The following is a 19,067-nucleotide window of genomic DNA, read 5'->3' as shown; positions in this document are numbered from 1 at the left end:
AGAGGTTTACATCAGATCATCCCTCCAGAGTAAACTGTTATATTGACAACATGACTAAGCAATTTGACTGTCTTATCCGTAAACTATGACACAAGGACTTGTCATTCTGATGGCAGTGATATGTTCATTGACACAGATATTTATTTTTGAGAGATGAACTAAGGATTTTGAGCAGGAGACTGGCTTTTGCAGGTAATTCATGGTGATTTGCTATTTGTACGAGTTGTTTTGAGAAATGCACTTTATGTTTTGCAAATTGTGAGTTTGATTCGAGAAATGTACCAAAGCGACTGAGAAAAACTGTAAATGATAATATTCTAATTGAACTTAAATAATATATGTTAATACATACATACAGTAGACACACAAACACACACTCACACACACACACACACACATACACACACAATGTGTGCACACACACACACACACAATGTGTGCGTGCACACACACACACACATATATATATAAGTGCTGTCAAACAATTAATTGTGATTAACTGCATCCAAAATAAAGGTTTTTGTTTACATGTGTGGATGCATTTAATCACAATTAATTGTTTGACAGCACTTATATATATATATGTGTGTGCGCACACATTGTGTGTGTGTGTGTGTGCACATTGTGTGTGTGTGTGTGTGCGTGCGTGTGTTTGTGTGTGTGTGTGTGTATACCATCTTCATTTGGGATGGAATTGCTGTTTCTTTAGTGTTAGTATCTGCTCCTTCCATTTCATTCCACAAAACATCAATGATATTAAACATAGAAATACAGTAAAAAAGTAAAAACGGTGTGCACCCCTGCCCTTTTACCCTTATAAAACTAGCTTAGCAAGTTTAATATTGTGTCATTATTAGCCCCCGTCCTAGTAGATGGCAGTAAAGTGATTTGTGTACTACCACTACATTTGGGTCAGAAATTGTCTGCAAAGAATATCATTTTAATATAATTGGAGCCCTCAACAGGCAATGTTTTAGTTGAGCTAGCCATTGCTACATTAGTCCAATGTGGGCTTGTAAGTGCAGTATGTTGTAATGTATGATAACAGCCATATTGATTACAATATTAGTCAGACGTGCTTTACGTTTTTTTTTTTTTTTTTTTTTTTTTTTTTTACATTTGTCATGTTATACAATTAGTGGATGCTACAACATTTTTATAATATATATATATATTTTATTTTATTTTTTTATTAAATTTATTTTTGCAACTAAAATGCAACTTTGTACAAATGTTTTGTGCCTGCTGGGCTTTGACTGTAGTTTGTACTGTATAATAACAGTAATAATCATTAGAATATTTTTCACACAGGGCTTAAAAATAGGAAAGCAATAATCTTTGATCAGTCATGTTACGTAACTGGATGCCATGAAAACCTTTTAGCAGTTTTATGCAGAATCTGTTCATGAACTTTCCTATCCTCCACATGTATAACAGCTAATGAAGCTCGTCTAACTAACATCTAGTTAATTAATGTAGTCTTGTTGGTTAGATTACAACAAAAACCAGCATCCCGAAGCCAGTTTTTGTGCTACTTTCTTTCAACATTTGGGATGAAACCTTGACCTCCCAATGAAACAAACTCAAAGATTAATACCAAATGATGACATCAGGACATAAATCCTCTTTTATTGATAAGAATCATCGTATTGTAGGTACATCACACATCCAGCTAAGCACAAAAAGAATGACAGCTGGAAATAGCTTTAGCTAATTAGCTTCATAAGACAGTATGAGCCTTGATAAAATGATTACATTATATATTAGACTGCTCAATGATTCATATTCATATTTTAGATGTCGTCCAAATGAGACATTTTACATTCTGATATCAATCTTTTTCATGACAGAAATGTGGATTTCTAACGCCAACGAACTAAAACAAAGACACTGAAGCATCACCCAAGCAGACTGTACTACTGTAAATTACAAAAAACATCAAACTGTAAATCTACAAAAATCAAGCATGGGCGTTAAGGAACAATCCACTCGAAACAAACCAGATAGAAACAAGCATCTTTTTTTTTTTAAGAGACTATAACCAACCCCAACCTCCCCCCCTCCCGATCCCAAATCAGTCATGTACAGCATCACACAGGTAAACATTGCTTTGAGCACACCTGCGCACGTAAAAACTGCTCATGCAAAACTAAAGGATCATTTTACAAGAATTCACCAGCACGGAGACTAAATCGGAGTAAGATTGTACCTGAACCATCTGCTAGTAAAACTGGCACATCTGTTACACAGAGTTGGTGTATCGTAGCAATCATGATACAGATGCAGCTGACATCCATTTACAAGCACAACAATGTGTCTATCAGTAGCCTGAAGGGTGATAAACTCACCAGAGAAGATTTAAAGTCAACATGAAATTATGTTTCTGTGTTATTAGGATATTCAACAAGAAAAACGCTGTACGAGAGACTTGATTTTATTCATTGGGAATTGATTGCACTGGTAAATATGACCAGAATGATGGATACGTTTTCTGGATCCAATAGTGAAGGTTGTTTCAGAGGTGGAGCAAGTTATGGTAATTATGCATATTAAGTGTGTAAGGGAATGTGTGATTTCATGTCGACTTTAATAGCACGCTTTGGTCTGTTCTCAGGTGCTACATACATGTAGGTCATTATAAAATACCATGATATGGTCCGCATCACAGCAACTTAATCGCAGGTAAGTTCAAGTAAAATCTCACGAGAATCCTTTGAACGAGCTTTCAACAGTCAACGCCTTCACCCAATCACATTTTTTTCGTTTTTCCTAAAGAAATTAGCTTTGCAAAGCACACAGGTTGGACTTAGGATATTGCACAGACTGGTAAACCGTCCGTGTTAGTTTGCCAAGTGAAGCACCATCGGTTTTCCTGCACACGCTCAGTTTATGAGGTTGAGTGTGGGCTACTAGTTCGTGACTAATCCCAACGTTCCCTACATTTCAGTGCGCAGAAAAGCATGGAGAAATGTCTTTTTAGTGCTACTGGAAAACATCTGATCAGACAGTGCCCTAGAAAGTAAAGTCCTTTAAAAAAAAAAAAAAGAAAGGCGTGGCATTGTTGATTTATTTTTTATATTTTTGGCATCTGTTCATGATTTTGTGTTCTATTTTCCATTCACATGTCTATTGTTCAGGTTTAGTTTTCATTCAGCATAGCATTTTTTTTATAACAATCCGTCGAAGAACATTGCTAAAGATTGTCTTCAGATACTCCCACTCAAATCCTCCAAGGTTACAGTTGCTCCGAGCGGATGACGTGGAAAAGCGTAACGTTGTATAGGACCTGATGTCCGTTATTCCAGGCGTACAGCGCGCGATCTCGTGGGTTGTAGTCCAGCATGGAGATGTGCGAGTACTTGTTCTGCAGAACGATATCAATGTACTCATACGTCGAGGAGTTGGTGTGGTAGGCGTAGTAGACTTTCGTCCCTCCCGAGTAGCCGTTGGTCACGTAGAGCGTCCCACAAATCATAAATGACTCCCCGGCGCTGCGTCTCGGGTGATTGGTCGTCCAGCTCTGGATTATATGCAGGGTCAGGGGGTGGAGCTTGCTGATGACTATGTTCCCCGCATTCTGATTGGTGGCGTAGACGGCCCAGAGCCCGCCCTCGTCCACCATGAGGTCGATGTCGGAGTGTCCACCCCAGGCATAGTGGTAGGTGTTACTGTAGCCCGCGTTGTCCAGACGCTGAGATTTACTTATAGTGGACGTCTTGAAGTCAAACTTGATGATCATGTTGCTCTGGAACTTGTTGAAATAGATGGAGCCGTTGTAGACCACCTGACCCGTCCCGGACCAAGGGTGCGGCAGGCGGTGAGACGTGAAGTTATCCGACGTCATGAAGTCCGCCATAGACTTATATTCCCGCACAAAACGGTTGTTATGATAGCCGTCCATGTACCACACCTGAACAGAAGTGAGAGAGTAAGTGATTAATATAAATGACTTAACAATACAAGGAACTGAGTTAATGAGACACATCCCTGTAGCTGTAGAGTAAGTTGAGCAGATGTGCATTCGTTTTCATCTGGAGGATGTCGTTTTTAGCTTTTGCTCAACTAGAGTATGTCTGCCGAAACATTCCCTGTCGGATGTTTGCGCAACATGCAGCAGATGTTTGTCAGAATCTATACTGAACGCAATCTTTTTAAGATGTTCATCAGGGTTGTGCACCATTTTTAAATGAGAGGTAGCTAACAGAAGCTTCAGTTGAAATTCAGATTTATTTTGAATCTTGAATGTTGGCTGAATGGATGGAAGGAAGAACGGACAGATTGATGAATAGAGGGATTGACGGACAGATGGATGAATAGATAAGCGGATAACTGGACAGACAGAGAGACGGATTGATGGATGGATGGATGGATGGATGGACGGATTAATAGTTGGTTGGATGGATGGATAGATAGTTGGGTGAATGGGTAGATGGATGCATGGATGGATGGATGGATGGACGGATTAATAGTTGGTTGGATGGATGGATAGATAGTTGGGTGAATGGTAGATGGATGGATGGATGGATGGATGGATGGACGGATTAATAGTTGGTTGGATGGATGGATAGATAGTTGGGTGAATGGTAGATGGATGGATGGACGGATTAATAGTTGGTTGGATGGATGGATAGATAGTTGGGTGAATGGGTAGATGGATGCATGGATGGATGGATGGATGGATGGATGGATGGATTAATAGTTGGTTGGATGGATGGATAGATAGTTGTGTGAATGGGTAGATGGATGGATGGATGGATGGATGGATTAATAGTTGGTTGGATGGATGGATAGATAGTTGTGTGAATGGGTAGATGGATGGATGGATGGATGGATATATCGATGGTTGGTGATTCAGGCTTGACATTGAGTACAGAAGGTTAAACCACAGACTCATCCTTTCAACGATCAATGGAAGTAGGTCAAGTTGTTCTTTATTTTGTCTGTGCTTGCATTCGATTTTTTTTGTTCTGGCATGAATTTGCCAGCACAGCAAGACGTGTTCAGCGAGGTCTTAATTAAATTCCAGACTGAAGGTGTCCATCCCCTCCTGACTGTGGCAGAACGCAGGCAGTGAAAACTGACAGCCAGGAAGTTGCTGTGTGCCAGGCATTATGAACCCTATGGGGATAATTCCAGATAATTCCGGATAAAAGCGACTCTCCGTGGAGATTTCCCAGCATGGCTGGAGCTTCTGTCTCTTGGTGAGCGAATGGAAAGGTAGAGCAGTCACGCTTATGGAATATTCCAGAGGCTCGCAGCCCAGCAGGACGTCTGTGTGCTCTCCATAGGAGGCACGAGGCAGTAAACAACATCTACTGTATATATCAACATACAAACCCTCCCTTTCTGCATGTTTGAACATACTGCACAACCTTTATCTCTTTTGAAACCCACAGTTGTTCACTGTAAGGCTGCAGCAATAACATTTGATTAGATTTTGTTGTGTTTTAACAGCATTCTTCACAATATAAACTGTTCCAAAGCAGCTTTAAACAGAGCAGTGTGGCAATACTCTCAGTGAGTGAGTCCTGGGCAGAAGTGGCAACTATAAAATCCCCAAAAGTAGAAGGAAGTGCCAAGAATCAGCCGAGGGAGATCATCCTTTGCGCAACACCAAATAAACACCATGAAAAACACAATATTCCCTCCAAGCTGATGTTTTTTTGAGCCAGGATCTGGTCAGCTTTTCATGTAAAACTGGGTTGTTGTTTAAATGTGGCTTGAAGAAGTTTCTTATGCTCACATAAAAAAAAAAACAGTAATATTGTGAAATATTCTTTTAATTTAAAATAAAATAAGTGTTTTCTATTTAAATATATAAATGTAATTTATTCCTGTGATGTCAAGCTGAATTTTAAGCATCCTTTGTGATAATTTTTTATTTTTTAGATAATTCTTTGATGCAGTGTTATTTTAGTATTGAGCTGTTATTAAATCAGGTTTGATTTGTATATTTTTCATTTTAAGTTTAGAAATAGTTTTAGTAATTTGGTCATGTGTTTTTCTTTTTTTCTTTTCTTTTTTTTTTTAGTTTGCCAATAGTTTTTGTAATTTTTATTTTTATTTATTAGTTCAGTGCATCAAGTTAAACTAAATAAAAATGAGAACTACTAGCAACTAGCTGAAATCTTTTTAAAATATATTTTATTTTATTTTATTTCATTTAGTTATTATTTTATAAGTAAAAACATGTTTTTTAATGGTTTTAATTTTTAGTTTTAATTAACTACAATAACATTGCTTTTAATAAATAGAAAGGACTAAAGAATAGCATATATTTGAAATAAAAATCATGTCTTATACATTATACATGTCTTTACTGTCACCTTTGTTAAAATTAATGTGTACTTAACTAAAAAATAATGTATTAGGCAACACAATTTTATAATAAACAGTACAACAAAATTATTCATTTTGAGTTTTGAAATGTGATGTTTACTGTATATGCAAATAAGTTGCTTTAGCGAGTCAGCTGTCAATCATTATACGCTGATAAAACTCCTTTCCAATGACAAGTGTGTAAAACACAGTAAATAATCCTTTCTGATAATCATATTCATGCAGAATAAATATTAGCTAATTTTGAGCAATTTGCCAGGGGACATTTTTTGTCGCTTTGTAAAGCTTCTTGTAGCATTGCTATTTTATGCATCATCTTCAGGCCACAAAAAATACCTTTATGGTCAGAAGTTGGAAATAGGAATATGATCAGAATATAGAACACAGCATTAATATTTGACCATATTCTGGTCGGTCACAGTGTATTTGTTCAGCTTTAACTTAATGCTCATGCAGAGCTTGAATGCTGCTCCATCTCTCCTTGCTATCTCTGAGAGCAACAGCTGCCAAAGCTTTTATCTTTGAAGAGCCAAAAACTCACTCGCTGTGAGATATTGCTTATTGTTCACTCCCACACACACACACACACACACGTTCTCTCCACGCTCTGTCTGTCTCACACATACAGCCTACGGTCTCATCATTCTTTGAGAACAAGAGCCTCCAACTCAAAGTGAGAAAAACAGAATAAGAGGGAGGGGGACGCACTAAAACCGGGTCTGTGGGTGTGAATGAAGGTTATACTGTGTGTTCACCAGCCTGATTTATAATTGCTCTGCTGCGTTTATGGTGATTGAAGGGACTAGCTTGCGCAAGGCATCACTGTAATGGCTTTTTGGGTTCGTAATTGTGTATTTTGAGGTGAATGTGTGTTTTGGGTCCGATACTATAACGTTTTGTAACCGGCCCAGATCTTTAACCACAATGGCATGCAATCTGACTGATAAATAAGTCACATGTCATAGCACACTTCTGCTATGCCATACATCACCACAAACCTTCTTCACACTCTCACAAATGTCTGAGAAATGATTAGGCAAAGAATCGGCTTATTCACACGGGCTGAACGTCTCACACTCATTCCCAGCTGCCCTTATTCATCCTCCACAGTCTGCTGTTTCTTAACCTCCACCCGTTATCACAAGCCCCTCGGCGGCCTTCATTACGAGCCCCGCTGGAGCACTTCACATCTGGATGAGTGGAAAATTATTTGGCCTCACTTATTGTCCCCTCGTCACGAGTGTTAGTGACCTGACTTCAGCTCCATGGATGTCCAACTTGAAAACGAATTGCTGTTTTGAACTGGATCTTTTCCCAAGTGATTTGTGATGTGTTTTAATTCAACAGTGTCAACGTAAACTCACAAACCAATTATTGCCAACTTGTTCTTGTTTGTTTCTTTTGTTCCAGTGGACCCACACACTGTTTGGAAATGTTGTTTGAATGATAGTGTAAAAGTAAACTTGAAAACAAATAGTTCTCTCAGATAGTTTTTTTAATTATTGTTATTATTTATTCTTTTGGTTCCAAGTGATTCACAAACTGTTCATAAATGTTGATTGAATAATAAACCGCTTTAAAAGTAAACTCGCAAATGAGAACTGAATTTATTTTTATTATTATTCCAAGTGATTCAAAAGTTGTTGGAATGATAAACAACGTAAAAGAAAACTAGCAAATGAATAGTTATTATGAACTGCTTGTTTTTTTATTCTTTTGTTCCCAAGTGATTAACAAATGTTTCCAAACGATAAACAGTGTAAAAGTAAACTCGCAAACAAATGTTTATTGTGAACTGATTCTTGTTTCAGTGGACTCACAGATCCTGATGATGGACTTAATATTTAGATGATGTACGTGTTTTCTGAAAGGGCATGAGGGTAAAGAACTTCATTGTGTGTTTTAACTTTTCTCTGTGTACTTCAGAATTTGTGCATGATGGCTCAGCCTTGAGGTTTGTTTTTCTTATGGTTATAAAGCAACATAGTTATAAAGCAGTTGCCGGCAGCTATGTGCTTGTGGGTTTTTACTGCCGGCATAAAATAAGCAGCTATCCTCCACCACCTGCATGTTAATGAATCTCAGAAATGAATCCTGTTTGTCCTACAGAAGGAATTCTGTTGTACAAATACTAAGAAATGCAGAAATGCAAGGAATGCACATTAAATGGATCAAACGTGACATTTATAATATTCCAAAAGATTTCTATTTTGAATAAATGCTTCTTTTTTTTCAAAAAAAAAAAAAATCCACAAAAATATCAAGCAGTACGACTGTTTTATACATTAATAATAAGAAGAAATGTTTCTTGAGCAGCAAACCAGCAAATCATCGTGATTTCTGAAGGATCATGTGACACTGAAGACTGGAGTAACGATGCTGAAAATACAGCTTTGATCACAGGAATAAATGTCATTTTACAATATATTTAAATAGAACACCGCTATGATAATTTGTAATAATATTTCACAATATTAGTGATTTTACCATATTTGTGGTCAAATAAATGCAGCCTCGGTGAGCAAAAGTCTTCATTTGACATGAAACTTCATTTCCCTAAAACGTTTGAATGGTATCATTTGTCTGATTGCATATACATATATTTAAAATTATTAATATGTATATGTTTTTGCGTTTACACTCACCCTTGTGTCTCCTTCAGGAGCAAGAGGGTCTGTCATCCAGGATCCGAACCGAGACCCGGATGTTTTAATAGTGATTGCATCACTAATGCCGGTCAGCTTACCACACGCTGCAGGATGCACAACACACACATTTAATTACACACACATATATAATTGCACTCACACACACAAACGCTTTCTCACGAGAAGCATATTGTCACACACTCAAGTTTAATGAGTTCAGAGATTTAATGCTGTAATGCTATGATGAGTCTGATTCAGTCATAATTACTGTGGTAATCTTATATCTTGGTGTGAAGGTTATGATTAAATGACTTTAAATGAGTCACACTGAGCTTCATTATGAGTTTTCATGATGAAGAGAGAGAAAGTCTTCATTAATAATAGAGGAAAACATACAAATGTTTTTCATGTGTTTGACAGGGAGAGAGAATATAATACATAGATAAATCATAAGATAAACAAATTATTGCTTTTGATGTTGTGTGGTGAGAGTGTGTGTGTGTGTGTGTGTGTGTGTGTGTGTTTTCCTACTCTGCCTTGCCCATTCAATACACACACACACACGATTGAGATTAACACACTGAGCTGCTGTAATCAGTTGTCTGGGGGGAGATACAGGACTAAATTATTACGCTACTATCTTTAGACTAAAGCCCTGATTCTCTCACACTGCAGACACACATCTGCAAAAAACACACAACCCTCTCACACAATGTAATGAAGCAACATATGAGATCACTGATTCATTATTGTTAATATACACTGTAAAAAGTTATTGTTTTTTGGATGTAGTCACTACATTACAGATTATTAGAATAGATAGAGAATAGAATAGAGAATAGGATTTCAGTCGTTCTACTTCTATTTCACGTTTAATTTGATTTTACTTGCTGTTTCTTTTTCATTATTTGTGACATTTACTAGTAATCTTTGAGTGGCAATTGTTTGTCCACCATACAGGAAAAACAAAACATGAATTAAAATCAAAATGGCATTTGACAATTTATGTTTGAACAAGTGAAACAGTGAACTACATTTTTATGTTTCTGATGAAAATGTGGTTTTTGCTGTAAATCTGATGGATTTGAACAGTAATAGTAATACATCTTTCCTCCACAAAGCACAGACTCATTCATGTCACATGTGGGATGAAATGTGTATGGGAATATGTGAAATTCATAGGGTTTTCCTGTAAATGTTTCATATTCATCAGAAGATGAAGTTCAAGTGTGTGTGTGAGAAAGGAGAGATCAATCAGTTGTTTTAAAGTCGTATTGATCGTACAGTGAAACTGGCCCAGATTTCTCTTCCAGAAACTCGGCGTGAAGGAGAAAGAAAGATGATACACACCAGAGAAAAGATACTGGTGTGCATACTGTAGATGCTGGGAAATGGAGGCTGTGATGGTGAATGCATATTTTTACTCTTTTATAGCTCAAGAGACTTGAGTTCTGAGTAATGCTTCATTTAAGTATCAGCTACATCTCAGATGTTTCTGCTAAAATAAAAACAGACCCAAATGAAAGAATAGTCGACATGCAGTAAAGAGTACAGAGCTGTAAAATTAATGTGGAGAGCAGCTCAGAACATTTGATCTTAGTAGAAGTAGCAGAAGTCTTGTGTTGCTCTCCGTTTCATCAAGAGGAAACAGTCAATTTAAAGAGATCTTGTTTGAAATTGTTCTTCATCATTAAGAAATGGCAGAAAACGTGTTTGAGAAATCAGATTAGAGTGAATCAGAGACAGGTGAAATTAGATTCTGATTTTGACTTCATTTCTCTTGTTATAAATGTCTTAATTAGCACCCAATCTTTTTAAATCATTCTTTAGTTCACATTTAAAAACAAAGGTTACTATTCAGGAACTCGAGCTGCGTAAAAAAATGCTATGGGGAGCGCGTTTAGCGAGAGCGACTCTGAATATCGTGTGTAATCTGTCCATTGGAAGAGTGTGACGTCACGGGCGGGGTGATACAGACATGTGCCACATAGCCAGCGTCAGCTTCGCGTCTTTCAGGAAGCGCTCTGTGTGTGAATGTCTTCAGTTTGTCTTGTGAGTCTTATTTACTGTTGTCTGTACCAGTATAAGCTCCAAGTATGTCAAAGAGCAAGGCGTAAACTAAACATCTAAAAGTCGAATCCGGATCACGTTTCAGGCTGTGTTCCTCCCTGCCGGCGATATATAACAGGTGGGGATATACACAGTCTGTGCGTGGTCTGCCTGCTTGCCAATGCGGCTGCTTAGATCCCAGAGGGCTCTCTTCGAGGAGGGAGCATTCGGGAGGCAGAGCGGCAGCTACACTCGTGAGGTTCGCAAATGTATCTTGCAGAGGGAATGGAGACGGACGAGTCCCTATCTCCTTCCACTTCGGTCAGGTCCCGCGCCCAATCCCTGGGTTCGGAAGCACGCTCTGACTACTATTGCAATGTGGTGGGGATGGGAGAGTGTGGCTACAGAGTGATGCCACGGGTGGAACAGACGCTCGTGAGCTATCTGTCCCCCGGTGCAGATAGCTGGTCCAGATCCGAGGACTGGTTTGTCACAATATATCTCAAAGATGCATACTTCCACATCTCCATCCTTCCACAACACTTTCTTCCACAACACTTTTATTTCTGAGGTTTGCTTTCGGGGGTGAAGCTTACCAATATTGAGTACTTCCCTTCGGCCTTGCACTCTCACCCCACACGTTCACGAAATGTGTAGATGCAGCTCTGGTTCCTCTGCGAATGCAGGGCATCCGCATTCTGAATTATATCGACGATTGGTAGATTTTAGCTCAGTCAGAGCAGATGGCGGTTCGACATCGAGATATCGTTTTCGCACACATGGGGGAGCTGAGTTTGAGACTGAACACCAAGAAGAGTGTACCGAGAATCACCGATCTAGGCATAGTGTAAAATTCGACAATGATGCAGGCACGTTTGTCCCCTGCTCGTATAGAATCGATTCTCATGTCAGTCGAGAGAGTCAAAGAAGGTCACTCACTGTCAAACAATTTCAGAGATTGTTGGGTCTGATGGCAGCTGCGTTCAACATCCAACTCTTGGCCTGCTGTACATGAGACCCCTACAGTGGTGACTCAAGACCAAGGGTTTTTCCTCGAGGGGAAATCCACTTCGACTGATCAAGGTCACGTGGCGATGCCTACGTGCATTGTGGATGGTCGCCATCTGACATGGCATATCAATTGTCTAGAGATGCTAGCCATTTATCGTGCACTAAAGCACTTCCTCCCAGACCTGAGAGGTCACCATGTGTTGGTGCGCACCGACAACACATCGGTGGTTTCTTATATCAACCACCAGGGAGGTCTGTGTTCCCGCCCCTTGTACAAGCTGGCGCACCAGATCCTTGTGTGGTCCCAGGGCAAACTCCTCTCACTTAGAGCAGTGTATATTCCTGGGAAATTAAATATGGGAGCAGACATATTGTTGAGGCAGGGGCCGAGGCCCGGGGAATGGAATCGTCACCCCGAGGTGGTGAAGCAGATATATGGAGAGGCTTCGTCTGTACGCATTTCCCCCTAATGCTCTGCTCCCAGGAGTTCTGGCGAGAGTACGCCGGGACGGGGTCCGTCTGTTGTTAGTAGCCCCGTTCTGGCCGGGCTGAGTATGGTTCTCAGATCTGGTCCCGCTCCTCAACAGCTCTCTGTGGGAGATACAGATCAGGACAGACCTACTCTCACAGGCGCAGGGCACGATAATTCACCCTCGCCCGGAGTTGTGGAAGCTGTGGGTGTGGCCCCTGAAGGGGCACAGCTCATAGCATCTGGTCTCTCAACCGAGGATGTTGAGACCATCCTCCAATGCAGAGCTCCCTCAACGAGAAAACTGTACGCCCTGAGGTGGAAACTCTTCACCTCATGGTGCAGAGACCATCAGCTTGACCCAGCTAACTGCCAAGTTGCTACAGTTCTGGAGTTTCTGCAAGCCAGGCTCTCTGCAGGGTTGACCCCACTCCATTTTTTTCATTATGTGGCGGCCAATGCGGCCTACCATGTCCCTCTCGGTTTCCTCCGTGGTGCGCTGAGGCTGAGACCTCCAGTACGGTCCCGTATTCCCCCGTGGGACATGGTCGTGGTGTTAGAGGCCCTTTGTAAAGCTCCATTTGAGCCAATACAAGACATATGAGACAGACATCTAACCCTCAAAACTACCTTTCTGTTGGCTATCACCTCTCTGAGGAGAGTCAGAGATCTTCAGGCCTTCTCAGTGGCCCCTACTTATCTTGGCTTTTCATCTGCCATGGCCAAAGCGTTCATATACCCTCGAGCTGGATATGTTCCTAAGTTTCCCTCTGTCACACCACAACCTGTAGTGCTCCAGGCCTTCTGCCCTCTTCCCTTTCAGGAGCCTGACCAAGAGAAGATAAACTGTATGTGTCCAGTTCAAGTGCTGTACACCTACGTCCACAGAGCTGCCCTGTGGAGAAAATCAGACCATTTGCTAGTGTGCTATGCTCTTCCATTGGACAGATTGCACACGATATTCAGAGTCGCTCACACTAAACGCGTTCCTTATAGCGTTTTTTGACACAGCGTCTCATTCCCTTGCGGAATCATGGTTACATGCGTAACCTAGAGAAGGTTTTTTTTTTTCTTTTTTTGCAATAATGTCATAGAAGAACCATTTTCCTTTCAGCGAACAGTTCCATTTCCAAGAACTCTTTCCACTATATAAAACCTGAAATAGAAAGGTTCTATGGATATTAAAGGTTATTAATGAATCAACGGATGCCAATAAAGATATTTCTTTTTATGTGTTTATGACCATAAGAACCTATATAGTGATAAAAACTTTGTTCAATTTCCAAAGAACCACACAGAAAATTTGGAACTGGACAAAATAAATCTTGATCAGAAAGTTCTTTGAACCTGAGATGCTGCTAAGAACCTTTATTTTTTAAAAGCGTTAATTATTAATTGATTACCATCGCACTCTTGATTAATGGTCAGTTGATTGTGACACATGGCGGCTCATACCCATGACTTCTTGACTTGTGTTAGAAAGTCCAGCGTCTACTGGCACACTTGAGTCGGTATATTTGTGACTCATGTTTAGTCTGTGAGCAGCTAAATCAGACAAAGTCATCATCTTCTCTTGGCAATGTCCTCAAATAAAAAAAATGATTCATAAATTAAGTAAATACTGCTTGTTTTAATTCTAAAATGATAGCTTTTCTTAAATTAATTCTACAACTTTGGTTCAAACATGTGGCATACTTTTAATTGGCACAAAAATAATTTGACAATTATATGTGATAACAACACACGTAAAATGGAAGTTAACAGCCCAACTTTGATTTCTGGAGTATTTACAGTGAGATTATTATTTTATCAAATTTGTCCTGTAAAAATGTGTATTGTTTTAGCTGTAGGTTTACAATTTTTAAACTTTTTTTAAAAGTTTTTTTTTTAACTACATGGTGTTGTAATCCTAATATATTTGTAATATATGTTAATTTATTTCATTTTATGTTTTTTATTATTATTTCATTTTATTTGTGCAGAAAGTCGAAAAAGCATTTCACTGCACATCAAATGTATGGTTATGTTTAACAAATATCAAATATCATAAAATATCAAACTTATTTTTTTCATGCTAAAGTGGTAAAATTGGAATCTACACAAAAAAGAATGCCTATGGTTTACATCTTGTGGCTGTAATATTGAAACAGTGAGTATTTCAACATTTTTCAACATTCAACAAATTTTGGGATGATCAACATTGTGCCACAAATTGAGTTTATTTTATACTGTACCTGAAATTCAAACAGTGTTGAGCCACTATCATGTCTTGGGTAAACTTTTTTGAGAAAGATAAACATGTATTTGTTGTGTGTCTTACCAAGCTTCTGCATGCACGCACGTAGCCGCTCCTCAAGACTAATCACGCGGGAGTGCAGGTCGTCATAGTCATAGGCTCCCATCTCCTGCTGGAGGAGGCCGAGGCTGGACGTCAAGTTCTGCACCTCCTCCTTAAACTGCTGAACCAGCCGCGCATCCGCTTTGTACTCCTCCAGTACTGGAATCAGCGGACGCAGCTCCGCCATTTTTGCCTTTATGGCCTGTAAGTATGTAACGTTGAAATGTTGGAAAGTCTTGCCTACTGTGCGTTCTGTAACCTGTCTGAACCCTTGCTTTTAATTTGAACAATCTAGGTGTCGAATACTGTTGTGTATAGTGTGTTTGTTCATCTGGACACTCTTAAAATAAAAATTTCAAAGGGGTTTTACAGCCATTGGAGTTCTTATAGAAACCACATCTGCCTCAAAGTATGTGGACATCTAAACACCACACCAATCTGCTTAAAATTTTCTAAATCATTGGCATTTATGATGAGTTGAGACCTGTTCACATCAAGGATAAAACTATTGCGATAAAGATATCGTTCTCAATTTAAAAGAACGGCAGAGGCCACACCACAATTATATTGATAATGGCTTATTTTATAATTCACCTGACTATAAAGAGCACAAGCGGACAACAAAACTGCAGTGCGCTTATAATAAAGAAAAAGTTATTTTGCATCGGTCTGGATGCTAAACGTTATTGTCATCTTTATAACTATTGATTATGGTGTTAATGAGCATTTCATCTTTGTTTTGCCTCTATTACAGTTTCTACAGTTCTGGAAAAGTTTTTCTGGATGCTGGAACAAGGATGCAGAGATCTGCTCCTGAGCATCAGTCAGCTCAGGAATCAATGTTGGATGATCGAAAAAGGTTACAAAGGTCTTCTATGTTCAGGTCTGGGTTATGTGCAGGTCAGTCCAGTTTTTCCCCACCAAACGACTGGATTAACCTTTATATATATTATTATAATTTTTTTTTTTACTTTGCTAGGTGCAAAAATGCTCTCTTCTAATTTAAATGCTTGTTTACCCTTGTCCAAAAGAAGTGTATTTTTCGTATAGAATAGTATTAGTTGTATTGAATGTGCACTTGTATAGTACTTAATATTTTAAAATTATATTTTTAAAACACTGTACTTGCAGATAATGCTTTCAGATGTTTTACTTTGAGGCAGATGTGGTACACTTTGTTAAATTGTTATAATGTCAAATTGTCTTACTTTGAAGAAATACACTTAATTCAGTGTGTTAACTAACATACTAAAGTACTTGATTATAATTTTAACTATACTGTGTTATGCAATGTTACGTTTAATTTATTAAATCGCAATATAATCATTACAAAGGACCCGTAAATAATGATATGATTTTAATTTACAATAAATGCCTGTCTGCACATTCAGCAGTACAATAAACTTAAGTCCTAAAATCACTCTAAATTAATTTAATATAAATGTAAACTAAAACAGTTTAATTGTAAATAATATGCACTTACTGTAAGTGTCAGTCTGCACTTAAGTATATAAAAGATATTATATTGTGTAATTATTTTTCACAAGGTAAATATAGTGTTTTGAGTTATAGTCTTGATTTTATACATCTTTAAGTGACGTTGTAGTGGAAAATCTTTTAAATTTAATGTGTCCACATACTTTTGGCCACTTTGTGCATGTACTGATTCTTAAAAAAAATATACTTTTAACAACAAATGATGCTAATATCAAGAACATAATTGTAATACATACTTAAATTAGCATATAGCACATCAAGAACCCTGAGAAAAGATATTTAATAAGAGGATTTTTTTGCTGAAGTTCTTCAATAAACCAATAAAAAGTTTATTTTTAGCAGGTTATGTTTGTGTGTGTGTATGCTTGTAGAGCCAGTGAGAGACCAGAGGCCAAGATGCAGTAAAACTACTCGTATTCGTACAAAAATCATATATCTACAAACATTTATCGACGAAATCAAACGCTCTGAACACGGTAAACAATTGGGAAAAGACTTTATTAGTTGTCGTTTAGAATGCAACAGCAGAAAGGGGACACATGCTGAAATTACAACTCACATACAACAATGTGATGTTAAGATTAAATTTTTGACTTCCAAAAACGCATATTACTTCAAAAACCAAAGACTCATAGTGACAAATAATAAGAGTAATAATAATAATAAAAAACTTAAGCAATACTAGCAAAGATGAGAATAATAATGGTAGTAATAATAATAGCAATATAGCAATGAAACGTAATAATAGGTAACAATTCTTTAGAGTAGCATGCAGGAGGAGATCTAATTGGTGGTTGGATAAGGGAGGGGGAAGAAGTGTTTCTTACAGCTAATGTCGAATAGAATATGAGAATCGTGACATAAACAGCGTGACTGACGCCCACTTCAGCCAATCGTGGGTTAGACCTGCCTCTTCTGGCCTCTGGCTCTCCTATCATGTCTTTATAGTTAGCCCTGCAAGCAAGAAACAACACACTCAGCACAGGGAGCTAACTCACTAACCTAGCTAACACATTCACGTGCTCTCACAAACACACACGCACATCTCATGCACTCGCACACTCATGCTTGTGTTACAAAGTGCAAACAAATTACAGTCCATGCATGTGTCAGGTCGTATAGTGTGTCATGGGATTCTTTGATTGGTACATAATAGAAAAAGCGAAATGTGCAGATCCATTATTTATAATTAATATGTAATGTTTATTTCTATTTTAGTTTATTTTTGTTCTTATTATTATTATTTTTAATTTAATAATGCATATTTAGTTTTGCATTCTTCTGTTCTCAAACGTAAAAATACAAAACTAATAAGTTCACTGATTGTTTCGATCGAATCAGACAGGTCTGCACATTTGGCAAAAATCACACAAGTATTTATAAGTGTGCATGCAATCTGGAGTGTTTGTGTATGAAAGTGTGGATCGATGTGTGCATTCATGTGAAATATGTGCACTGCTTGCATTTCATTGTGTGTTCACCTTGTATTGCTTGGCGATGTTTTGTTTGTGGTTCTCCTCCACCTGTCTGAATTTGGTCTCCAGGCCACGGAGCTGATCTTCCATCTTTACAACGTACTGCAGGTCCCTCTGGGTCCGCTGGTCCAATACTTGGATTGATTGCGTCATGTTTTGCACCCTTAAATACACACAGAATAAGAAGAGTATATATATACATATATACACAGAATATTGAGTTTATTTTTTTAGTTTAGAATTTTTAATTTATTAAATTTGTTATATGTTATGTATATACTATGAAAACAAATATATTAAATAAATATAAAATGATAATGAATGTATTATATATCTTCAGTTTGTTATCCTCTTTGACAAAACTGCAGTGTTTTAATTTTTTATAATATTCTTTCATTTCCAAAAATTATTTTTATTATTTTATGACAAAATGCGATGATTAATATAACTACATATTTAACAAGATATTACGTTTTATATTTTAATAATTTGATATTTTAACTTATCCTTTTTTACCAAAAACTTTTTCTTGAACTTCCACTAATCTTAAAATGATCAGTTTTTGAAGAAACGTTTAAATTTATTAACTCTAAACATCAATATATAACAAATCTAGTGACCTTCTGCAAACTAAACTAGCGAGTTCTGCAGCTATACCACGTCTTCTAATGATTTGATGTGTCCGAGGAGTTGCATCATTGTCTTTCTGAGGAAAGGCTGTTTGCCTTTGCGCCAGCAGTGTTCCAGAGGAGCTCATTAACTCGCAGTTTGTATGCGAATAATGTTGTTGTAAGGCTTATGCCTCTAGGTCTCTTTGATCTCTGGAGGAAAGCTCTGGTTGTCATGGATTCTGTGTCAACTTCAGATAGGTAACATGATTCCCAAGGGCAAAGCAATAGAGCATTATGGGTCAGGAGGTCACCTTTTCCAGTAACTGGCGGAGTTGTTTGGTGCGGGCATCCCTTGAGCACATGGTCTGCTGAGGTGCGACGACCGTACACACACACCCCCTCGCTGTCCTGAGCCGAGCTGTACACCTGCCAGGACTCCTCTGGGTTAGCAGGTAAAACCTGCAATGAAAATATATTATATCTAAACTTAATATTTTCATTTATAATCCCAGACTTATTGTCATTACAATCACATGACACAAATTACTCAAAATCCCATCTGCCCGTGCCACGTCAGACCACGCCACATCCCCACCCACCAATCAAAACGCAGCAGCTTTACATCAGCCT

General features: G+C 38.2%; 1 protein-coding gene across 1 annotated transcript; it reads right to left on the bottom strand.

Moving 5' to 3' along the window:
* Positions 1-1,627: 1,627 nt before the first annotated feature.
* Positions 1,628-18,849, bottom strand: LOC113075914 (noelin-like). The gene is made up of 5 exons (XM_026248566.1): positions 18,749-18,849; positions 17,833-17,988; positions 14,837-15,056; positions 8,985-9,091; positions 1,628-3,910 (listed from the first exon to the last, which is right to left on the bottom strand). Exons 1-5 carry the CDS (start codon positions 18,797-18,799, stop codon positions 3,236-3,238), a joined length of 1,209 nt encoding a protein of 402 aa, XP_026104351.1. The 5' UTR covers positions 18,800-18,849; the 3' UTR covers positions 1,628-3,235.
* Between the last annotated feature and the right edge of the window lie 218 nt (positions 18,850-19,067).

This window comes from Carassius auratus, unplaced genomic scaffold (genome assembly GCF_003368295.1).
Source record: "Carassius auratus strain Wakin unplaced genomic scaffold, ASM336829v1 scaf_tig00017986, whole genome shotgun sequence".
In the NCBI taxonomy this organism is placed as follows: domain Eukaryota; kingdom Metazoa; phylum Chordata; class Actinopteri; order Cypriniformes; family Cyprinidae; genus Carassius; species Carassius auratus.
The sequence above is the reverse complement of the archived record's forward strand: the minus strand, read 5'-3'. Positions and strand labels throughout refer to the sequence as shown.

Excerpts from the sequence above, each read along its gene's own strand:
- LOC113075914 (XM_026248566.1), bottom strand. The coding sequence starts at position 18,799 with ATGTGCTCAAGGGATGCCCGCACCAAACAACTCCGCCAGTTACTGGAA. Across the intron at positions 15,057-17,832 it reads ACATCGCCAAGCAATACAAG|GCCATAAAGGCAAAAATGGC; the intron begins GTGAACACACAA and ends ACATACTTACAG. Across the intron at positions 3,911-8,984 it reads CTCCTGAAGGAGACACAAGG|GTGTGGTACATGGACGGCTA; the intron begins GTGAGTGTAAAC and ends ACTTCTGTTCAG.